The 26,555-nt window shown below is 36.3% G+C and overlaps 1 protein-coding gene and 1 non-coding gene across 5 annotated transcripts in view; both read right to left on the bottom strand.

Moving 5' to 3' along the window:
• LOC115443316 (neurogenic locus Notch protein) overlaps positions 1–26,555 on the bottom strand; it is a 150,670-nt gene that overhangs the window by 28,243 nt on the left and 95,872 nt on the right. For all 4 annotated transcript variants that reach the window (XM_037444301.1, XM_037444302.1, XM_037444299.1 and 1 more), the window contains 5 exons: positions 23,865–24,209; positions 16,019–16,181; positions 6,478–6,671; positions 5,102–5,257; positions 4,606–4,788 (listed from right to left, as the gene is read on the bottom strand). In XM_037444301.1, the coding sequence (XP_037300198.1) occupies positions 4,606–4,788; positions 5,102–5,257; positions 6,478–6,671; positions 16,019–16,181; positions 23,865–24,209 (1,041 nt within the window). The remainder of the gene's footprint in view (positions 1–4,605; positions 4,789–5,101; positions 5,258–6,477; positions 6,672–16,018; positions 16,182–23,864; positions 24,210–26,555) is intronic.
• On the bottom strand, positions 25,535–25,606 carry Trnae-cuc. Its single transcript has one exon. It is a non-coding gene; the product is annotated as a tRNA-Glu (tRNA).

Raw genomic sequence — 26,555 nt, 5'->3', positions numbered from 1 at the left:
CTATGTATTTTTGCACGCTGACATGCATTACAAGAACGTGCCCATATACTTATGTCCTTATTCATGTTGACCCAGAAAAATCTTTGTTTAATTAATTTACCTGTAGTACGAATGCCTGGATGGCTAAGGTTATGTACAGACTGAAAAGCTAATCTCCTAAACTGTTCTGGTAAGTATGGTCTAGGCTTTAGTGTAGTCATATCACAAACAATGCTAGTGTCATGTCCCGGTAATACTATCTCTAGCAAATTCCACTTACCGGTCTGCTTACGCAGGTTGGCCAGTTGCTCGTCGTTTCTTTGAACACGAGCAATGTCAGCGTAATCCAAATGCAATGGGAACAGAAATGGATTCGACCCGTGATAATGCATCCGCTACTACATTATTGTCACCTTGAATGTGTTTAATGTCAGTAGAAAACTCACTGATAAATAATAATTGCCTAACTCTACGCGGTAACTCGTTGCTACTACCTATTTTTTTAAAGGCAAAAGTCAAAGGTTTATGGTCGGTATAAATTACTAATTTTTGTCCTTCAATCATATTCCGGAAATACTTAATAGAGAGATATATAGCTAAAAGCTCTCTATCATAGGTACTATATTTTTCTTGTGCAGGTGTCATTTTCTTAGAAAAATATCCTAACGGCTTCCATACATTGCCTTCGCGATGCTGCAAAACTGCACCCACACAACTACTCGATGCATCCGTCATTAGTGCAAGTGGCATATCGGGTTTCGGATACGATAAACCAGGCGCACTTTGCAAACTTAACTTACATTGTATAAATGCTTCATTTGATTTATCGTCCCAAATAATCTTACTTTTATCCTTCTTTTGGAATCTTTTAAATATTTGTTTAATTCTAATTGATACTCTACTGCGTGAGGTAAATGTAACCGATAAAAGTTAACCATTCCTAAAAATCGCCTTAATTGGTCTACGGTTTCAGGTTTGGGAAAAGAGTTAATTGCATCTACTTTTTCTTTAAGTGGCCGAATACCATCAGTGCAAACTTCGTATCCAAGAAAATCAATTTTAGTTTTACCAAATGAGCATTTCTTTAAATTAATAGTAATACCGAATTTGCTAAGTCGTTCAAAAACTTCTGTTAAATGTATTTTGTGTTGTTCCAAACTCTCACTAGCTATTACTATGTCATCTATAAACGTATACAAAAAATCTAAACCATGCAAAACAGAGTGATTCATAAAGCGTTGAAAAGATTGCGCTGCGTTGCACAAACCAAAACTCATGCGTGGGAATTCGAAAAGTCCAAAAGGTGTGATTATTGCGGTCTTTTCTACGTCCTCTGGAGCAACCATTATACAATGATATGCTCTATTAATGTCTATACGAGAAAAAACTTTTTTATCTGCAAGTATGTAGGTAAAATCGTACAATCTCGGAATAGGGTATCTATCCGGTTTGGTGATTGCGTTAAGCGCTCTATAATCACCACAAAGACGTAAATTACCATCTTTTTTTTCCACGACATGTAATGGGCTTGCCCACGCGCTTTTCGACGGTCTACAAATCCCCATCTCCTGCATGATTTTAAATTCTTCTTTAACTTTAGCGTATCGATGCGGTGGCAACGGTCTCGCTCGGCAATGTACGGGTGATCCGACTGTCTCAATATGATGGTACACTGAATGTTTAGGTGATTCTTTAAATGATGCGGGTTGGGTAATATCCGGATATTTCGCCAGCAAATCGTAAAATGGATGACTTATATCTACGGTTTTAATGGTCTGGCTAATGGGCGAACTTACAATTGAAGCTAGCACGTTTAATTGCGTTAATTGGTCAATAAGCTTACGGGAATTTAAATCAACTAATAATTGGTAATATTTTAAAAATCGGCACCTAAAATGGGTTGGCTTACCTCAGCTATAACAAAAGTCCAACGTAAGGATCTTCTTAAACCTAAATCTAGATTTAAAGTTTTAGTGCCGTAGGTTTCTATAGTCGTGCCGTTAGCGGCATACAACGTATAGTCTGATTTATTTTTACTTAGGTTACTCTTACTAACTACATTGCGTGGTAAAACAGAAATGTTCGCGCCAGTATCCACTAAAAAATTTAGGTTGCTACATCTATCTCTTATACTAAGGCGGTAATTACGCGTTCCGATGCAGCTGTCGTCCGCCGCTGACTGCACGGCGCTCAGTTTTCCGTATGCTTCTGCTGCTTGTTGGCCCAAGCACACGGCGGCACGCACTTACGCGCTTGTTCCTTGAACCGGTAGTGATAAAAACACATCCAGTCGGCACGAGCTGGTGTACCACGAGGTGTAGGATTTCGACGCCCGCGGGAAATGGATCGCGCCTCTCTACCGTAGCGCTCTCGAGTCTTGCGTGCTGAAAACCTGCTGCTTTGTCTCGGTGGCCTTGACTGCATCTCATCGAGCCGGACATTGATTCTGGCTATTTGCGCTGCTAATGAGGTCGTATCCGATGTGCTGACCTCTCCGACGTTGATGGGTTTGACGGTCTCCATCACTTTGTCGGCTACTGAGGCCAACGTATTCAAATCCTTGCTGTCCGTAACTATAAGCACAGCTCGAACCGCTGTCGGCAAATGATTTTGCCATAAAAGAAGTAACGTGTCATCCTTGATTTTGTCTCTGGCTAGGTCTTTCATCCGTCGAAGAAGTTGTGACGGTTTCTGATCGCCGAGTTCCATTTCTCCTATTAACTTTTGCAGCTGGCGACTTTCCGACTCTTCGTATACGGCTAAAAGTCTAGCCTTAAGGGCATTATACTTATTTTCTTCCGGCGGATTGAGTAAAATGTCTGTTGCTGCCTGAACCACATTTTTACCTAATTTTGCGATTACTAGGTGATATTTCGCCTCGTCGGATAACTTACGGCTGAAAAGGACCGATTCCACATGGATAAACCATGTTCGAGGTTGATCCTCCCAAAATTCTGCAATTCTTGAAGTAATGGTAATTTGATCTACCTCACCCTTTACGTCTTTTTGTTCATTTTCCGCCATTTTTCTATATAGCACGTATAATGCACACACTCCGACTGGATACTGTTATTTTATTTGCGCAACACTTTTTATTGTTATATTATTTTCGGCACTGCACAGGGGTCACCATTGTAAGGGGGGTAACCTTTTATAGGGAGTATGTGAGTGTCCCACAATAATATAATTATATGTGAATAAAAGTTTATTACAGGAAACACATTTTACATAATTATTTATACGCGTGTACACAGTACCTGACTCCACGTTACACTACTCTCTCCCGACCGACTACACTCCGTATACATTACGCTTACAAAGCAATATGGCCGTTACATATTCATTCCGCAAAATTATTTGAGAATGAAAAAGATAAATGTTTGAGTACCTAATTAAATATTATTTTTTATAATTTTGGCCCTAGTATTACATCCGTCTTCACGTCCATGAGCAGTCTCTTAAAACAATAGCTATCAAATCTTCAGCCTGATTATAAAGATTGAACAATAATCTTACAAATTAAAGCCTCGCTGTATTACGTGGAATTCTTAATTTGCTTTCCACGCCACTAAACTTCTTCATATAACAACGTTTTATAGCACAAACAGAACAAAATCGAGGCGTCCCTACAGTATCGTCGATCAGCAGTGATACTTATCGCGGGTCAGAGCTGTCGGGCGCGGAGCAAATTGTAACTTCGCCATGTCAGGAGTTCCGACACCGTTTACGGCATCTACTCTGCTTAGAATAGAGATCGGTGTTCGAAGGGTTTTAAGAAGTATACAAGTAATTAAGCCCATCTTTCTTGATCTATTCTGCATCATAAGTCGTGATATTGAGACATATATTCCAAAAACTTTGGACCTTTTTTCTCTTGAAGCCTCCTAAATTAACCAGGGGCTGATGACTATTTTTTCGCACGTCAAATAATTTGAGCAACAAAAAGAAGAAGAAGACTTCATTCTTAACTTATTAAAACAAAAACGTTTCCGAGGTTTTGTCACTATTTCTATCTATACACCCAAAGCTTCAAACACACCGACTTTATACAGAAAACCATTGCTAACCCGTGTCTATCCCTCTCTCACTCACTCAGCCCGTCCTGCTCTAATAGTAATGATAATCATCAAGCACCGCGTCAGGAAAGCAAATTGTATCTTCGCGACGTCAACCATTGTGCCATTAACGTACTGTTTTGTGGGGAAACGTCGTAAACAAAGCAACATGGATTTATAGCGGTGATTGTAGATTTGTTGTGAAAGCAGGTAATGAAATTGAATTACTCTAATACTTATATGGGCATTGGACATGTCTGTTGATTTTAATTAACAGTAGCAAAAGGATAAACTAAATTTATGTTATGCTCTCATGCACTAATATATAAATTAAAAACGTTATACACCGTCTCCAATAGAAGTGACATTCCATAACTACCAAATCTATGCACTTTAATTGATTGAAAGTTATTAATTATTCAAATTAAGTACTTAATAGACACTGAAGCTATTTTTTTAACTCTAACATTTTTTTTGCCAATTTAAACAAAGCATAGTAAAAAGCTATAATAATCATGAAAAACTAAAATATTAGCCACTTAACACAATAAAAAAATAAACTACAACTCACCAGGCATACAGACGCAGCGGAAGGTGCCAGGGTCATCGAGGCAGGAGCCGTCGTTCCTGCAGGGGTGGCTCTCGCACTCATTCACGTTAGTCTCGCAGCGCGGGCCGGTGAAGCCCACAGAGCAGTTGCACGCGAAGGAGCCGGGCGTGTTCACGCAGATGCCGTCGTGTTCGCAAGGAGATCCTGGGAGAAACCGTTGATTTAGGGAGAATTCTAATTGTTAGATAATAGATGCGGAATCAAGGAAGCTTGATTATTGTCAGGTCTGAAGGTTACTTAAATGCCAGTCAAATACACAATCGCTAATGTTCATGGTTTTCTGACGACAAATAATTTCTCTATTTCTTCGAGTCTTAGTTACTAAAAAGACTATATCCAAATCAATAGCACGTTTTTTTAGATTGTATACATACAATTTATGTTATTCAATATTATCAATAATATACAAAATGAAAATCACTATAAATCAAAGATGTACAAAGATCTGTGTACTTACCTTGTTCACACTCGTCGATATCCTCAGAACAGTCCAGCCCCTTGTAACCAGATGCGCATGAGCAGGTGTAGGAGCCGTTGATGGGGCTGGTGTCGCAGATGGCATCGGCGTGGCAAGGGTTGGAAGTACAGGCGTCGTCCAGGTGGCAGAGGAGACCTGAGAGAAGGGACAGTATTACGAACATCGGAAAAGCTGGAGTGCTTCAAGCAAGTCTATAGCCCGCGTATAACTGCTGCAGAACATCAGGAACAATATGGTTTTGATGACTTACACTAAAATTCTGTGGTTTTGAAAGCGAATAAGATTTTAAAATCTGTACTTAACGATAAGTAATGAAATTTAATTAATTATAGAATTGCATATAAAGGCTGTGTCAATAAATATATCCACTAAGTTTTCAAGATGGAGATTTGATTCTGCATGAGAATGCATTGCCTGGGGTAGACAGTAATTAATGAAATGTAATGAATGATGAATCCGCTCATCCATCTCGCTGGGTATCAATTAAAATAACTACAAAATACGTCAAAATCGATTGGTGTGTGGTTGTGTGTGGTGTGTGTGGTCTTTATATTGATAACTTATTAAGTACAGGAAATTGGAGGAAAATCGTATAATGTAAATACATTGTCGATGCGAATGATCGTTTGAATCGATACGTCATTAATCAACATCGATTGTGGCACGCTAGACAAGACCTAGTGTGATGCGTATAAATCGATTTACAGGGAATAAATCATTTTCAGGTATGACATGATGTGCCTAAATATGTCAAATGTTTGACGCAGTGTTTTCCTTCACTCTACGGTAATCCTTAAACGTTGGTTTGATCCAAATGTATGCAATTATTTTGATGTTAACATTTTAAATATCTGGTCAATGGTCAAGATTAATACTTCAATTATTTGCTAAGTCGTTTCTCGTATATAGATTTCGACATAGTCGAAAAGGTAGAGCATTAGAATCTCATTCGTCAGTAGTGAACAGCTTCGTATGAAACTGTGCAGTTACTGACATCCTACGTAATTATTTCGTCCTGTGGGCTTCCTAAAACGTGTCATATATATAAATTCAATAAAACTTTGCGTAAAACAATTTATGTAATAGCGTCAAGTATAACATTATGGGCAATATAAAAGCTCTATAAAGCGGTTCGTTCACTTTGCCTAATCCAGTTTTTGTGCAAATTTTATCATTGTTGGTTCAACTCTAACATTATAAACGCCACTATTTAATGAATATTAAATAATGTTTTACACGTGCCGTTATTAGCGTGTCGTAAATAACCAATTTTATTTACATTAGATCGGTGCATGATTTTAGAAATCAATACGTTTGTACTGGATATTATAGAATAGCTTATCCCCTCAGCTTACCAGTCTTCCCAGGGGTGCATTTACAGTAGAACGACCCGACCCTGTCGATGCAGGTGGCGCCGTTGAAGCACGCTGCGCCGGCGCAGTCGTCGATGTTCACGGAGCACTCGGGCCCCGTCCAGCCGTTCACGCATATACACGAGAAACCACCCAAGGAGTTGGTGCATGTCGCCCCGTTCTGGCACACAAGTGGTCTGTGGACAAAAATAACAATAAAGTAAACCATGTAGTAAATTAATATTTTACCAAAGAGTTCTTAAATTATATAGAGCGGACGTTGGGAAGATTATCATACAAAAATATTACACTCATGCGATGATTACTTGACCTACGGTGAAATAGTAAAAAACTAACGTTAAATACTTCACATTTTATGCTGGAAATAGTAATAGTAAATGACCTGATTAAGAAAAATATTGCGGTCTTCGAAAGCACAATAATGTACCATTGAGGTAAAGATAATAGTATGGCTTAATATAGGGTCTGTGAAATATATTAAACCCTGAGTTTATTAATAGGTAACGTACGTAAGTTTTACATGATATCAAACAGTTCTTTTTATCAATTTTACATATTAAAGATTATCGAAACTGACTCTTACATTCGGAATGTCCATAAACGTCAATTACGAGCCAATTGATTGGAGAAATGTCTCAATCTACGTCCCAAAGGGTAATGGAATTTGATAATAAGAAGCTTATTTAAACAATGACAAAATCTCCAATTAACAGTACCCGTTCCCGACCACGCATCACGTGCAGTTTTATAGGATTTTAAAAACTTTAATGGCACCTATTAACGCATTTAGTGGATGTTTATGTGAGACCATAATTCGGAAAGAATTTTGGACGAGACAAAGGCTCGGCGGTGGTTTAAACGAATTTTCATTTACTCTAATGTGACGTTTTAAATCCACTTAAGAGCGGGTAATTATGAAATGCTTATTGTGGCTCTTGAAATGTTTATCTCATTAACCACCCAACAAAAAATTATGTGAAAACAGTTTGGATCGGAATTCTCATATAACTTCACAATCGACAGTATGCTAATGGGGCCACACCTTAATCAAGAGAAAAATATATCACAGCCATATATCACGGGACGCGATTCATGTGCACTCACATTATCATAACCATTAGTTCTCACCGTACCAGTTGATATATTGTCCTATTTAATTATTATAAATTATAATAATTACAGGTAAAATGATTTTCCATTAACGTTAAATGTTTAATCACGCGTCCCCATTTCATAAGATTTATGCGGTCTGCGCGGGCGCAATCGGGCGCGGATCGGGACCGGCCGAGGCACGAGCGAGACGCTTATCTGATCAGACCCTACCTTGTATTAACAAGCCATTTGGATAGGATATCTGCGAAATTGTGGATATTGTGTTGCACTAGTCCAAAAGTCCGGTGTCTGCACACCGGTCACTTTCGCCGTAGACTGAGTGAGTACTGCCCGCTTGGAATAACTATTCAAAGCATTAAAAGGAATAAATGACATACGAATTGGTATAGGAGTCAAATTGATTCACGTTGCGGATTTTTCAAGCAAAATCTAACTTTTGGCTTTACACGGACGTAATTCTCATAGAATTTTAAGGATCAATTATATATCATGCCTATTTATCATCAACTAATGAACTTGTATTATAGGACTAGGAATATAAAATAATCTAGATTCTAGACATTACAACATCAATTGCTGGGTATGCAAACAACGAGTCCCGTAACACCGTAAGCGTTTTTATCTGTAACCCTCCTCGGTCAAGTTGTTTGTGATGTATTGTGTATTGACCGGGCCACCCACGGCACCGGAAATCATTTTACTATGCAGCTATGATTACAGTGTAACATAATAAACCTTATAAAAAGAAGAAATGACGTACGCAAGTATCATTGTATACAAAAAGTGCAACAAATCATTCAATTCAGTTACTAAAAATATGCAATTCATTTTGTTTACTTTGTATGGAAGATTTTGTTACATAAAACAGACAGTAAAGGGCACGATGTCTCTATAAACGCTGATCTTGGAATACAAGGCGACCAAATACATAAATCAAACTTCTATATAAAAAGTAGCCAAAAGAATGCATTCAGTATATACGTTAACTAAACGATAACATTTACTTGAACACTGCCAAATTGACCATAAGAAACAAATACGAACGTAAAAAAATCCTTATATTTCCTTTAGTAATATCATTACAACTTCGATTAACAATACACAAAATTAAAATCGAGAATAAGGCTTAATGATTACTTATGTTTCCGCGAATGTTAGACATTAAAATAAAACTATTTTTAGGATTTTATCGAGACGGTAAATTAGAGATGATTTTAAAGAGTGTAATGCTCTCCTTATTTAGAAGTATACTCAAACATCACCATCATCAACCATCACCACGAGTATTACCATCGATGGAGAAAAACATTGTAAATCGACGATCACGCAATTTATAACAGTAAGACCGGTGGCATTGAACCCGCGTGTACACGGAAGGCGTGCCCTGTACGAGATGATTGCCTACTCGGTCATCATCATTAATCATTATTCGCTTTGTAGGATAACCGGCGGCCGGTGAAAGCTCCAGCTCCGATTCAACAGCGCCTTTTTCGTGTTGTTTTATAACGTAATCAATCTAGTGTTCATTAAACAGATGGATTTCAGATGGTCAAATGCGCTTTAATTTATTCGCTGATATTATTTTTGTACGGCCGTGAAGATTTCGAGGGATTGGAGGCGGAAAGGCCACCGCACTAGTTGTCGAAACATAGAAGAGGTCTTTACTTAGCATTGAGTAATAAAAGCTGAAGAAGAACAAATGAAGAGTCCGGCTCGTGGAATGAATAATTATTGACCATGAAGGTCTTACTGACGTCTTTTTTAAACGTGGTTTACTTGATTATTACTGACTAATTATAACTGCAACTGAGAAAAATATTACTAACCATATTTCTTAATTTACTCTATGGAGACAATCACGATGATTACTTGATTAATTTATCTATGACAATTTTTTGGCGGGAAAACTCTGTTCTATCCTCGATCTCGATAGTTGCTTTTCACCGTCTTCCTCAATGAGTCATGAGACGGTCTCGCCACAGCCCTGGTCCTACACGGCGGTGTGATCAAAGCCCTGAACACACTAGGCGTAACCTCATGATGAGATTGATTGATTTGCTTGATGTGTTGGTTTTTGAAAATAAAATTGTGTGGCGCAAACTGACTGCCTGATTAGTGATCTTTTTGTGTAAAGTAGACGGTTATAAGACTAGATAGGAAAGTGGGAGTTTTTCTGCATTACCTCCCTGTTGAAGAGGACTATTAGGTTTATTGTTTCTTGAGATTAAATAGTTATAAGCTGATGATTTTTGTGCGTTCCCTCCCGGAGTACCGAGTGGCAAGTTCAGGCAAAAATATTTGTTGGTTATTTAGGGTTTCTAATCGTAGTAGTATTACTGATAAACGCAATATTTAAATTGTTGTTAACGATTAATGAAATACCAATCAACCTAACTATAATATGTACACTAACAAAGTATACCTAATCGACTGTTACTCATACGAAAATCGCTACGAGCGTCGCGACACCGCTATATCCTGCCACACCAGTCGCGCGCCGCGGTACCCGGTAGCATGGACATGGGCAAGCGCAGCTTTTGTTAATGATCCTCGAGCGCAGCGTCCTCGCTTTATGCGAGACGCAATTACATCGTAAAATTTTAACATCAACTCTTATAGGTACCAAAGAACGGATTAAGAGCGTCATAAAATCTTATTATTATAATTAAATTACAATACGCTTGTATACTTTACATTGTTCATAATTTATGTTTACTTTTAATGGTCTAAAGATTGGTAAAATTGAAACGCAACGCAATTGAGTTGTTCTCTGCTACAACAAATATCTATAAAGCCAAATACGTAACTACTTAACCAGACAAAATCGAACAACGGAAAAATTCTTGTTGTCCATAAAATGGATCATGCTTGTCTACAGGTTAAAATTTTTGCCTCCATTTTTGACATTAACTTGTCGGGCTCTTTACCAGTCAATTTGAGAGTCAACTATTCGAACACTGAGTTTTTTCATTCACATGACAGGAGTCAAATTCATAATAACACTAGAATTGCAAACCATAAAAATCGTAGTAAAAATCATTAAGCAGTAAGGCCTGCAAAGCAGTTATATGTCACAACGTAGCTTCATTCTTATTCTTGTGTGAAAAACATTTTATTCAAAAATCTGTAAACTTTATCTACACGACTAGCGAGTTTAATAATGACAGAATTAATAATACAAGTAAACTTGTTTAACTGGCTACTAATGAAAGCCCGGTTAGGAACGACGTAATACAAAATTCTATTCAAATTCACATTCTGAATTAATAAACTGCAACTAAAATCTTCATTTGAGGGAGCTGAATATGTGGTCAGTTATATTATGCAACTGCAACTTCTTTCTGGTCTTGATCCATTGCTTGATGGTAACCGCAACAATTGTTGGTGGTAGATTTTTAGCCGCCCGCATAGCGACCAACATACACAACATACAAAACCCGCCAAAGGCCAACGTAAGCTTGTCACGATCCGGGTTCAGCCTGTGTATGTCCAGTTCCAAGAGGCCGGCATAGTTGTGTCGACTGTCGAGGGGTAATCATCTCTCATCAGTCCACATTCTATTGGACCCCACTCCACTTACCACCAGCTGAAGTGGGGTTAACGGCGAGGGACAATCATCTCCGTGCAATCAGTGTTAATTTCGCCGTACCATTTCAATATATACCAAAGTATCATCGTTCTACAGTTGCTAACGGCAGAAATAGACAATTCTTTAGTAAACAAACGGTCACATAACAGATATCGCTTCGTTAACGTTAAACCAATCAAAAGGTGAAAGGTCAACATTAAAATTTCATATTAAAACGTCTAATCTATTAGCTACTACATTTCATTCGCCTATCACCGACGGCAAAGCAAAACCATTGATTCTTGTTATGGATGGATTTTAATTTCATCAATTGAATACTTGACACCATCAAATTAAAAAGACCTTTCCGCTATAGCGAGTTGGTGCAATCAATAGGTCTATTATTACTGGTCTTTCCTGACAAATGATGGCATCTCGATAAAGAAGTTTCGCTTTTTACACTATTTATCTTGTATGCAAATTGGTTTGTCGAATATTTTGATAACTGGTTCTTCGGGACAATATGTGATTTATGGTGTAGATATTAATGCATGCTATTTATTCTTTATTATCTTTGATATTATCTTCGTATTGCACGCCATAGACAAATGGGCATAGAAAAAGTTTCGTTAAACCTTTTTATAACGGTTCTACTTATCTATGGTCAATCTAATCCTTATTGCACACTGCATAAGATTCAGTAGTTCGAACCAGATTAAAAATGAATGGATATCATTAGGTAATAAATGCTGTGACGTATTTAGATAGAACTAAAGATAAACATACGCCTGACGTTTAAAATACAGCACAGAAGTCGAAACAAAAATTTTAAATCAACAAGAAGCCTAATTACTAACAAGCAAAGACCAAAAGGTCTTACAACGCGTACATATCTCATTTACAATAAGACGTTTACTTAGTGGCTACCAAGTCTCCGCATATTCAAAAACCGGCTTCCGTAGACCGTAAGAGATGAAATATACTCATCTCTCTCACCATCATCAATCCACGAACGAAAGAAAAAGACAACAACATCGACACGGTAATTAAAACTCCCGCGTATAATTTTAAATCTGAGTGTTTAAGGTCCGAAGCTAATAAATATACATGTATTCTATTCAAATTATGTACCGTTGGAATTTCTAAACGTTTGTAAGAAAAATTTTAATTGTAATAAATTTTGATTGAATATCAGCCGATGGTTAATTTGTTGGTATTTTTAAGATAGAATTGTTGACATATCTTTCTCAGATAAATGCGTAGATGTTACCTGTTAATATTGGGGCTACACGTGGCTTCGTATTATCATTGAATTTAAAATTGAAATGTCGTGACTTTGTAACAACATTCATAGAATCATACGGTATTTTAACATGTATTAATATTATCGCCAAGAGGGACATGCGCTCGTACTAATATTATAGAGAATACACGAAGTTTGCTCTTCGCACTGGAATCGACTGATACATTTGCCCTAAAATATACTTAAAATTTCTAAATTGTATGATGAAAATTCTTACACAGGGAGACGAGGTATAAAACTATCCTTTATATTACACTTATTTAAAAATTAAAGTAGAAGGTAACAGCGATATGAAAACCCCTCTTTCTCCAAAGCTCCGCGCCAACATCGAGCAAAACCAAAAAGAACCACACCCACAGACGTAATACGATATCGGACACGCATTTATCTGTTTCGTTTCATGAGCCAACGAGTCGGATAGTATGACACTATCCCATGAACAAATTATACGGGAGAAAACGTACCTTAAATCGTGGAGGTTGGGTGTAAAATTGAATGAGGAGACGAAAGCTTTTAGAACGCAATGCATGTAAAATAAGAAGCAAGAGACGACGCTAAGCGGTTAAGACATAAACCCAATATGTCCACAGATATGCGGCGATGTGGATATTTTCATATTTATAATGGATGGTGAATAGAAAATACCTTGGAGATTACAATACTACTGGTAACGTGCACTACAAGTTATTAAATATACAAATAAAAAGTGATCTAAAATGCAATGATATTATTAAAGATTGATGCAAGGATTATAAAGAATAATACTTGTCTTAATGTAAAAAAGGACAAAGCTAAAAAGACTCATGCGCCTATCCAAAAATAAAAAAGTCACCGAAACCGTACAAAATTTCAATCGAAACAAAACACATTCTATTTTTAAATATCTTTACAGTTTCAAAAATAAACCTTATTATATCCGAATAAAACCTATTATTATACAAATTAAAATTTCCTTTGTCCCGTAATGGGCGTTTACAGCAGGGGTCCGAAACTATTCGTGGTCGGTCAAAATTATTGATAGTTCAATACAAGGACAATAAATATCATCGTACAAAATAATGATAATGACATTATAACTATTAATTTTTATAATTTTATCCACGAAATACCTGTGTGACAAATACACACTGAGTTTGGATATTTGTCTAGTTTAATGTTAGATCATTATCTCGCATTCTTATATTGACAATAACTTTATGAGGCATAGTATGGATTCTGGGGTATTCATGTAAAACATCTCTGGAACGGTACAGATAATATATCTAATAGAAAATTATTTCTGTTTTAATCACTCGAACAAAATTTAGTAGGTCATAAAAATTGCCAATTAACCTACCAAAAAAATAATTAAAGAAAATCACAACTCAAATCGTAATTCAATTTGTATCAAGCTTAACACATAGTAATTACAAACATATTCACAAAATTAATTTAATTAAATTAGAAATGCAATGTCGGCTACCTAAAAGGTTACAGTAGTTTTATTTTGTCGAAATCGTGAGAGTTCCGGCACAATGAAACCCGCCAAGATCCGCTAAAACTGAGGATGTGATGTAACGTTGTGGACGACCTGTCGACTTTATATGGGCTCCTGGTTGCGAGAATTGTAATGATTAGGTTCCTAGTGACCGTGAGGCTGAATCCTATAATAATGAAGCTACGGTCGAAGTGGCAGTGGTCAAACAACATCCAAAATTATTGCTTAAAAATTTCGATTGGAGTAAATTAGCGGAGGTATATTTATTTATAGCGATTTTTTATTCAATTAGACTTCAAAATTATTACTTGAGATACTGGATTAGTATCAAACAGCGAGACAAGTCTATTTGCTATTTTTAACAACTTTTTTTATTACTCAATTAGGACATACACATAGACATGTTTATCGTGCAGAGCAATAAAAAAAAATTTAAAGCTAGACTTCCAACATGTTTACAACCAATACTTTTATAATTATCTTTATTAGTCCAAAGTTAACGTAAATCCTAATCCATAAAAATATGTAAGCTATTTTTTTCGCGTAAGTGGCATACGACATTGGTCGCTGTTACCGTGCGAACAACCATCCCAGAGGTTTTTATGGTCTATCATTAGCTAACAATTAATGAAGCGACGTCTGCGCAACGCGCGGTGACGTAGGACATTGATCTCGAGCTAAAACGTTAGCTTATGGCGGGTTTAGCCCATGATTAAATAGTTGATGAGTATTCAAATATAGATTACTAGCTTTTTCTCGTGGCTTCACCCGCGTGAAGTTTTCCGGGATAAAATTCCCGCTTTATATTTTCCCAGGATATAAAGTAGCCTATAACCTTTTCAGGGCCTTAAATTATCTCCATACCAAATTTCATAAACATCCATTCAATAGATTTTGAGAAAATCGACAACATACAGACAGACAGAAAAGCGGACTTAGTTTTATAATATGCATAAACAGTATTTTAGGTGAAGTTGAATATTTTGTTATTGTTTGTATGGCATTTCGTTGGTTGTAGTTGTTGCAAAGTTCAAGATTAATAACAATTGTAATGTATAAACTTGATCGATTCTTTTTTATTTTCACAAAAAACTAAACAGATGAAACTTATCTTTATCTTAACTTATCAAGCTCTGAGAAACTAACGTTGCTCAGAGCTTGATAAGAATTTTCACCCTTAACTATACTAAAGGCAAATTTACATCAAATAATTTTTCGAAGCCGAACGCTAAATGAAATGTGTTAAAGCGGAACAATATTAATTTGAAATAATATTTCCCGCCCTGCTGTCATCGCTTAAGACGGGAGGCCGTTGACTTGACGGGTTGGATTGTAATTAACGCCCGATACATTGCCGGCCGTAGTAGCGATCTTACATAAAAACACTACAATACAAATGTAGATATTATTAGCTTATTACGCCACCATATCGGTCATTTATCACATTCTTTTGTGAAACTTTTTGCATGACAAGATGGCGGACGCATTTCGACGCAAAACGGCGCACTCCAAATATTGAAAATGAATTCAAACAAGGAACTTACGCACGTACGAAAAAGGTTCGTTATTGATTATCAAGTTTTTCTATAATCAATCGATCAGTTCCAGACTTCAATGCAGATGCCTGGTTAATTGGGCCGAACATATTTTGACAACCAAATAATATTGAACGGGGTCCGAACTAATTAAAAAGTTGTTAATGCTTTTTATACAGAAATACTATCGGACCATAAATAGGTTTTATAATCTAAAATACTAGATTAGCAAAAGGAAATTGATAAAACATTACTTATAACTAAAGACAGGCTATCGGTGTATAACATTAAATAGCTTTTAAGACCTGTGTCTCAGCAATCCCTAACGGTCTTGCTAGCCTACCCTGATGAGTCCGCCCCGTGACTAGGCTGTAGTCTTGGAAACGCTGAGAGAAAATACTTAATAATATAACAACCGCGATAAAATCCGTAAAATAGTATTAATTTAATGTCTAACATTCGCGTAAACATAAAAAATGATTACACCATTGCTTAACATATTTTGTTGGTAACAGCGTATGACTTACCTGAGAGCGCACTCGTCAACGTCGATCTCACAAAGCGTGCCGGTGAAGGTGGGAGGGCACTCGCAAGTGTAGGAGTTGAGGCCGTCGATGCACGTGGCGCCGTTCTGGCACAGGTGGCCAGGACAGTCATCGATGTCGATCTCGCAGTTCTGGCCGCGGTAACCTGCAGGAGATTAGTGTTACTTAATGATAGAGCATGAATAATTTTACAGTAGGATTAATAACTGATAGTGAAAGGGGTTCTGATTTTTATTTAACTGATGAAGATTATACTTTATAACTTGTAAAAGCAGTTGAGTTGAAAAACCTTAACAATCTTAAACTAAGCAAGACTAGATAAAAGTATATTGAATCATATTAAAAAATCAGAAAAAAATCGTTTAATGAATTACAATTTTGATAATAAAAAATACATTATAAGTACTCAAGTATATCGGACACTTTCAAACATCGGATATTATTAAACAAGACCATCACGGCGGAATATTTAATCAGCTCGCATTGGCAAAAAAACTGTTCCGAATAAAAGTTATAATTATATACAATGATTCACCACTGTGAGAGGTTGTTACATTGATAGTTCCCAAACTAATTAAGTTTGGACTTAAAAAAATTTACTACATTGTTGACAGTACCATCTGGATGCTATTTGCGAAGCCATCGTTGTCAAAATATGGATATCTGTGCTATTTAATATTCATAGAGGTTCGTTCTCGAACGTTTTACTGTATCGTGTTTTTCTGGTATTTCGAATATTATTACTGGAATTATTCAAATATCAATAAATCTCGCAAGAGGCGTAGCGCAATGAATATTGAACTTAAATTTAAGTATAAAAGATCTTAAAATACATTAGTTATTTCCTCATACAAATATCTTACAATTAACATTTTTTTTATTGCTTTGATTGACGAGACGAGCCTGCCGTTTGCTTGATGGTAAGCGATACGACCGGCCATAAGCAGCATAAACACCATCCAACACCTTGAATTACAAAGTATTGTTTGGTATTCCATTGCGCTCGCCATCCTGAGACATGAGATTTAAAGTCTCATATTCAGTAGTTTACAATTAATATTCATCAGAATCAAGCAAACACGCCGACAAACAGTGGAAGCGTTGGATCGACTCAGCAGTATAGACTACAGAGATCTGTTCGCGATCGATTAGCAAGTCAGTAGGTCCATTACCTTCATTAGCCAAGCGTGCCGTTCCCACGAACACATGTGCTCGTGTTTACGTTTGGTTTGAATCTTTCGACGGTTTTTTTGCGCGTAAAAGTTACTGTAAATATTATTGATGGGAAGCTGTAACGGTTTGGTTTATACTTGTTCAGTAGGACCAGATGAAAATACAAAAACAAACTACAACCAGATACAACAAATTTTGAATTGGCACCTCTTTCAAAGCGTCCTATCTATATGTTATATATCTATATGTTTTCATACAAATTGTATTACAAATTTTATAATATGATTAAACTAAAAAATTACAATATTCATACGAACATTATAGATAACTTTAATATCTTCAAATAATATAACGTCTTATAAAAGATAACATACTCAAAATAAATTAATAACAAAATAGCCACAAAGCATAAATTATACCACAATGTAACTTCATCAATATGGAAAATTATACAAAAACAGTCAAATATAACTTAGAAATCGTAGAAGTCGTAAACAAGTCTTCAAGATTTGTGACCCGAACTTTATAACAAATTAATTGCCAAAGCCTATGGGAATGTGATAATACAAAACATTCAACATTACCTAACACAATATATCAGATTTTATTGTTCTATACGGTATATTGACACGGTTAAACCGCACAAAGATTTTTTTTCGACGGTAAAGAACAAGATGCTTATAAACGATCTTGATTCAATATACAATATATTGGCTCATTCAGCAAAAATCTTCAAAGACGACAAATTGTCGTTTCCTTGAATATATAAATCTTACTGCGAGGCCTCTCCCAAGGGAGAGTCCGCCTCGGTAGGTACCACTGCAATGTCTATTTCAGCCGCCAAATAACAGTGTGTTCTGTGTAACTGTTGTGTTCCGGTTTGAAGGACATTGCAGCCAGAGTAACTACTGGATATAATAAAACTTAACATCTCACGTCTCAGGCCAACGTAGTGGAATATCAAACAATACTTTGTAATTTAAGGTATTGGATGTTGTTTTAACTGTTTATGTGCGGTCGTATCGCTTACCGTCAGGCGAACGGCAAGCTCATCTTGTCATTTAAAGCAATAAAAAATATATACATCTATTTAATAGAGTATTAAGATAGTATTCAAAACGGCATCCAACTTGAAGTACAATGTTGCACCGAGTACGAACACGATTCAAACATTTAGTTTGGTTAAGTCCAAAATTATGCTGAACAAATTCCGCGTGGAGTCATATTTGCCCGCGCATGAATAGTCGATTGGCTTCATACAAATAGGAAACAGACGTGGAATGTAAATTAACAAGACGTTATGTGTGAGACCCTCGTCTCCCTCCTTTCCCATTGGGAAATATTAATTATCGATGGAGCAAATAATCAAATCATCAATGAGCATCTATCTTAAGACCGGAAGCCGTTTAAACAATCTCAGACGAAAGGAAAATTAAAACTAAGTATTGCTCGCGGATTCGCCCGCGTGATGGTAACTTTTTCTCGCTACAAGGCTCTAAACACAATAAAAAATAGCCCATCTGTTAATCTAGGATAAGCTCTATCTGGTTGTCAAATTCAATCTAAATTCATTCAGTTGTTTCTGCGTTCATAATTTACAAACATCCAAACATTTTCACAATTTTTTGTATGTATATTAGTAAGAAGTAAGATTAACTTGCTATCCAATAAGTTCATAATGAAAAAGTTCATAGTTGCTACTAAGGATCACAATTATTCCAATACGCTTAGCTGGTATAGATAAAAAAACGCATAATAGCATAAAATGATGTCTTGAATTCATTGATGGCAAGTAAACAGGAATTAAAATTAACTGCCATTGCAAGTTCCATGATTGATCTGCATATATTGCCGATATTTAAAATATAGAGGAATTCAAAGGCAAAATAACATTAGACGATATTAAATTCCCGCTTCCACTAAATCAATTGACACGTCCTTACGTTTTATTAACACTGACGATAGACGAGCACCCTAATTTGTTATACGGAAGCTATTCAGAGTTCTTGAGCAGATGTCAAACCGTTCCAACATGTGTTAATCAAGCGAAGCGTCAGGGACTACATTAATAACATTAATGTGTAACCTATTTAGGGCTAGGAAATGATCCGAGTTTATTAACAGTATGTCATTAACTTGATTTACCAATTTCTTATCTGTTTCATCAGAAATATCTCTGAGATCTATGATTGTATGTGTTTTATGTATCCCTGGCTACGGTATAATTAACTCGTTAAGATTCTTAATTTTTGAATTTAGTTGTAACTCTCCTGTCGCTGCGGCTTCATGCGTTTTATTTCTTCATAAAAGTATTAATTCAATATAACCTATATCGCTCAGGGTCAAAGTAACTTTCTATTTCTGATTTATATTGTTACAACTGTCCAATTATAATTCCCGAGATTACAAGCAAACTGGCAAAGTTACAAACCTCTTACTAAGATTACGAGAATGTTTCACTGTCTTTATGTCGAACGGACTTCGTGTCAGCGCCCGCGGCTTTGCCATTGAGCAACATTATGGATTAGTAGAATCTGGATACTTTATTGTTCCAAGAGCTAAGTATCAAGCTCTTATCAAATATACTACTACTAAGTAATATTTTGAAACCAATACTGTTCCTTAAAATGATATCACCATTTGACATCCAAGCATCATCAGCGAGGGCATCACCAAAGCCGTAACCACCTTAATCATCAAAGGTTATCAAAGCTACGAGCTCCTAAAACTTAATTACAATCTAATTACATTAACTTGAGGCAATAAACAAATACTGCGAGTTAATGAAGTGGCATTCAGTTCCCACACTGGTTCTGACGTCGATGGTTATTTTAAAAGTCTCCTGACAGATTGATATGTCCCTGTTTGACGCATTGCTGGATATTTCTCAGGGTTTGTCACTGTTAATTGAGTTTTAAAGTTATTTTAGGTGTAGGGAAGTTTGAGCAGCACTTAGATTTAAGTGGTACTTCTCAAGCTTCAAATGCGTATGACTAATTGGCAAGGCAATGTCGTATTCAAGTCGAAATTTAAAAACAAGATGCAACTATTGTTTAGTAAACCCATATCCACGCGATGGATGGCACAAATCCCACGCGACTCGGAGGCTCTTAAATTTTAAAGCTATTTAGAGTTTCTTAATTGTTTTTTTTTTTTAGTCACCTCACTGCACCTGATCATAAGTGGTGTAGGATTCAATGAGAAGTCAAATGACGAGAGATGATTACCCCTCGGCAGTCGCAGTCGAAACAATGATGGCGACCTGTTGGAACCGGATATACACAGGCGGATCCCCGAACACTCACTTACGTGTGCCAATATGGCGGGTTTTAACGCCTTGTAAAATGGTCACTATCCTAGTGGATATAAAATACATCCTACCGCCAACGATTTAAATTCTAACAGGGAATGTAAAAATATCTCCGATTTCGGGGCATAAAACACTAGACTAATGAACCGAGAAATCATTTTTAAATTACAACAAAAATCTTACTAACCTCTCCAAAACCTTACACATACCGGAAACAATCATCTTAAAAAATCACGTACATCAACTTCTAAAATGAGTGAGACGTAATATATTTTTTACACTAGTTATTTCACTAACCCGACGTCGATTACAGCGATTACCGAGACAGAAGCTAGAGTAAACAATTTCCCAGTACTTTCAATCCGCGGCACATTTCTCACTGGCTTTCGCAACAGTTCACCACCGTGGCGCAACAGCGCAATGAAGCTAATGAATCCTAAGTGGACTACATAAAAAATGTTATGTAATGCGTTACTTCACTGCGAATTATAATGTTACTTTTGTGTTTGAAAAATAGGTGTTTAGGTAATATTAGCTTTTGCTTCGCCCACGTGGAGAAGTTTTTCGGTATAAAAGTCCCGCTATATACTTACCCGGGATAGAAAGCAGCCTATCCCTTCCCAGGGTATTAGTCTATCTCCAAACCAAATTTCATTAAAATACGTTCAGTAGATGTTGAAAAAATCAATAACATACAGACAGACAGAAAAGGGGACTTTGTTTTATAATATATTAATATATAGATTTGAGTAACCGAGAATAACATCATAGCTTTTATTTTGTAGGATCTTGTAGTCCGTTCTTACTGATATATTGGTGAACTAATGGCATATGATTCATTCTTAAGACTATACTATGTTAAAAACAAAGCTCCCAACCTGTCATTATAACGTTTAAGATGTACAAGAGCCTCGAAGTGAGCATTATACGCCTACATCAGTGCAGATTCAGACAGATTTACAGATCGTATCTCCGTCGTTACTCAAGCTAATGTTGTTTATTTGTATACGTGTTTATAAATACAACGGGGCCATTTTAATGCAATGTTGACTATAATAAATATGAATAAACATTAACAACGCCGGGCCTAAGCGCAGCTTTCGAACGCCGGTCGTGGTCGCCGCGGGCCACGGACCACTTCCCGAGCCCAGAGTACGAAATAAATCAGACAGGCGACTCGATTCATTACCGTCATATCTGAGGAATGCGCATTTCGCACATGCAAACGAGTGTCAATTGAAAACTGAATATATTGCGATGGGAAAGCCGATGTCGTTTACATTACATATTTTACACCATAATAGACTGGATATAGTTTATTTATGTGTATTTTATGTTGTGCTTAAAGATAGCGGTGAACGAATTTATGGAGGCCGTTTTCCGCTTATTTGTACGAGACATAATAATTCTTCATTTTTACCCTTGATCTTTAGAATTATCACTTTGAGTTGTTTTATCCATCATGAACTCAAAGAGGGTAGCAATAAGTGTTTCAATCATTTGCAATGAAATGAACAAGCGAGCAAGTCAGTCTCTTATTTTTTAAGACTTTATCCATAAACAGCAACAAAACTAAAGCTTAAAATACAAGATTAGCTATCGTATCTGTTATTTAGTTACTCTCTAGCCTGCACAAAGCGAATGTTAGTGAACTATTAAAGTATATTGGTTTGTTTCTAGATTTAACAATTTGATACGCGTTCCAGGCCGTTTGAAATAATACGAATTCGCGAATATGTTACTCCTTGTCGGTATTTTAGTAAATGTTAGAACTTCAAATTAAAATTTCACATAGACCAGGAAAATAAAAACCTCGCCATGTGGTAAAATATAAAACTATTTTCTTGTACTTACAACGTTTATTTCTAAAAAAAAGTAACAAAAGTGGCGTCACTAAAGCAAGCTTTATTTTCTTAGTCAAGCTAATATACTAAAAGCAGTAAGGCATTAGAACCCTTCTTAGTAAAGCAAGCAAGCAAACAGTTCAGTGATACCAAAAACCTGCGGGCAAATTGCTCGTTTCGTAATAAATACTACATCCATGCTTGAAAGAAAAAAATATATCTAAGCGACAATCAGTATATGTTAGAGTAGAGTAATTAAAAGTTTTGATTTTAAAAAGAAAATTCATTACAAACTATTTGCTTAATAAAAATATAGTCTAATGATATTAGAATTGTCCTAGAGTTATTAAACCTATTAAAAATCTAGTAATTTAAAATTTTCAATAAATATTTTGCAGTATATTTGTCGCTTAGATTAATTGCTTTTCAAACTTCGATATCATTGTTCTGAATATGAATATTTACAATACTAAAAATCAATGATCAGCGTGTATAATAGTCGCTGCATTAGTTAATTGCAATTAATTCAGATGCAAAATATTAAATATTTTATCTTGAATGTCCTTCAATTCTCCTTATTCTACAATTATAGAGCTGATACAATTTAACTTTGTGTCACACTGAATTATAATATTCTGTCTATCTTTTATTCCAAACATAGCAGATATCACTAATGTAAATAAGACTAATAACATCTTTACGCAGACGATTCTAGTCTAGAAAATATAGCGATTATGAAGCAGTTACATCATTTCCTAGTTTCCACGATAAAACGGCAAACAACTAAATATTATCATGCTTGAGCACGGATAAATTACTACGACGAGTAACCGTAATATGTAAAGTAGTGATCTACAACATGAATATTGCATTTTATGGGGACAAACTTATTTACAAATGAATAATAAAGATATTAAATTTATTTGACCAGCCTCAGCTCTTGGCTAAGTGGTTCTACGATAATAACAAAGATAGCAATTGAAAAATCACACTAATTTGATAAGTAAGTGATACCTATTAAACTCGCTTTGAGAACCACGTCGACAAGTATGGAAACTTGATGTGGCGAATCGCACGAATCTATTTAACCGTATAAATTGTACTGTTCCCAGCCCGGCACTTAATAACCAGCCTTTATCCAGTAACATAATGATGTGTGAACGTCCCACGCTATTTACGAACAGAGATATCGTTTATAAACCATAAATCATGAATGTAGAACTTGTTTCGAAGAATTTGGAGATATATTGGATGATTTATGCAAATCTATTAACGATTTTAAGTTGTATTTGCCAAATAATAAGGCATAGAAAGCATCTCGTCCGTGGCCTTGAGATAAACGATGTCTATCGGGCACTCACACAGAATTAATTAGGATTTTTCTACTATACCATTCTATGTCATCTGTACATATTTGGAAACATAGAAGACATTTTTTACTAATTATAGTCATTTTCTCCAAAATAATCCGTAAAAAGACTACACAAACAAAATCACTTACCAGGCGGACAATCACACTCGTATCGCAACGGATCCAGGGGAGTGCATCTTCCATCATGCAGACAAGGGGATGGTTCGCACGGCACGTACTCCGCATCACAATCCCTGCCGGTGTACCCTGGCTCACACACACAGGTGTATGACCCGTGGGTGTTGAAGCACCGGCCGTGATGGCAGGGGCCGGAGCCGCTGGAGCATTCAACGACGTCCTCAGTGCAGCGGGAGCCGGTAAAGCCAGGGGGACAGGCGCACGAGTAGCCCGCAGTAGTGGTGTTGTCGGCGACGCATCGGCCACCATTGCGGCAGGGTTGCGACGCACAGTGGTCTTCGTGCGAGCATTCGTCTCCTGTTGACAAAGGAAATGTTAATATTGTCATAATAATTGGTAAGCAATCTATGATAAGAAAATATAACAGACAATGTGGATGTTCTATAAATTGTGATCTATAAAAGCTAATATAGTTCGCTCAATATTAAAAATAACTTCAGTAAATCAAATAGGGATTTTACCATTAATTTGATCGATAACTAACGTAAAATCTACGCAAGTTCAATTATAATAAGATACAAACTGTAAGATTTATATCGGAGTAGATTTCTCAGTTTCTTGGAAAATACCTTTACATCGCAAATAAATGGCTTACATTGGATTTCTAAAGAACGTTGGTATCAAAGATGTTGGCCGTAAAATTAATAAGCTATGTCTTTACTCCAACTTGCAGACATTTCAATTTCAATTTGAATTTAAAATTGCGATCCTCTTACCTATCAGCTACATACAATTTAATTCCGAATACAAGAAGCTAGCGAGAAAATTAAGAACATATTTTGTTTATCATGATGGCAAATTCCGTACATACGATGCATTTCACTACAGCGGGTAGTTTGTGGATTTCAATCATGCAATAGATACACAAGTAATTTCGGTGACTATCAAGGAACTTATTCACTCATAAACTGTTTTTGACTTCACAATTCCGGCTCCCAATTACTTTACCGGTAAACAAAAGTTGTCATAAAAACAATAAAAGCTCAAAATTCAAAACAAATTAATTTAGTAATACACCTAACTTTAAAAATAGTACGAATTGAGCTAACAATATATCCGAAGCTCACGTGAAACGAATAGAAAGGTCAAAGACACCATATTCCATATAAGATGTGGAAACAGGAATCTATGTGAAACAACGTTCTAAATTAACATGTTTTTGCATAACATAATAAAACAGTTCTGGAACACGTTCTAATGGCTCATCTTCTCCGTATATGTAATCAAACACGTGTTTGTCGCTATGTTAAACGAGATTTTTTTAAAATGACGATACGTTTGTTACGTACTGATGAACCTACGTACTAATAAAAACACCGGACTTTTGGGGGAGTGCTTTAGGCGTTCGCAACTCTAAACGAACCCTTGAACGAGTATGTTCTTTTTTCAAGTTGTTTTAATTTTAGCCACTGGATTAACTTGTAATTCAATTAGTAATATTATTTAATAAATATAAGCAATAAGTTTGCTTTAGCATAAGAATTTCGCTTTAAGTCACGAAGAGTTTACAGCCCACACTGTTTCAAAGATATTTTGATCCGCTATGAGATTTGGAATCGTGATGTATAGTTTGATCTGCTGCTGTAATGTTTAGTCATAATACGCAATCTAACAAAATAAAATTCCGATACCGGGAATCGAACCCGAGCCTCCTGGGTGAGAGCCAGGTATCCTAGCCACTAGACCATATCGGACTTGCCGATTATTTCATAAATTGTCATTCTAAACAGAGAATTAAAATATTTCGTAATTTTTATATTTTTTGCAGTTTATCGATGAGCTTGTCAAAGAATGGCAAGCATATTCATTATTTAAACTTTACAATTTCTAACCAGTGTTAATAAACACAAAATGAAATAGACAGCCGCGCACGAAACTAGTATACGAAGACAAAAAACCTTATTTACATAATCAGCCGTTATCAATAATGTATGATAGTCGGAACGCTGAGTCGAGAATGTTGACGCCTTCTTTTCACTCGATTTCCCACAGTAAATTATATTTTATTGCCTGGTTTTCCATACTACGAGAATATTATGGTTTATGAATGTTCTAGGCTCGGTTTTGCGTTATCAGATGTATGTCATGCAAAGGCAACATATTATTGTATTGAGCAATGTAATCTAAATCAAAGGTCTCGAAACTTAATTGTCACCGTCGTGCTGCCACTTTGAAGAGGCGAAGCTCTGATAATGTGGTATTCTGGGTACTCAAGTCGATGCCGCATAATACCATAGGTAGTAAATGGAAGTTCATGCACAAGATATTTTTCAAGAATGTGATAGTTTTTTTTTTTTTTTTTAATGCGGCTATAGCCTATTTGGTTGTGGAACGGACTACCGAGACGAATGTCCGGATGTTCAAATCCCAAGGGCACACACCTCTGATTTTTTCTAAAAAATTATGTGTGTATTCTTTGTGACTTATCGCTTGATTAAACGGTGAAGGAAAACATCATGAGGAAACCTGCATACCTGAGAAATTTTCTATAGGAATTTTGCGAGGGTGTGTGAGGTCTACCAACCCGCACTAGGCCAGTGTGGTGGACTAAGGCCTTATCCCTCTCAGTAATAGAGGAGGCCTGTTCCCAACAGTGGGACAGTATACAGGGCTGATATTATTATTACATTACTATTTATTTTA

This window comes from Manduca sexta, chromosome 28 (assembly GCF_014839805.1).
Source record: "Manduca sexta isolate Smith_Timp_Sample1 chromosome 28, JHU_Msex_v1.0, whole genome shotgun sequence".
Taxonomy (NCBI): Eukaryota; Metazoa; Arthropoda; class Insecta; order Lepidoptera; family Sphingidae; genus Manduca; species Manduca sexta.
Note: the sequence above shows the minus strand (reverse complement) of the source record. Positions and strands in the feature narration are given on the sequence as shown.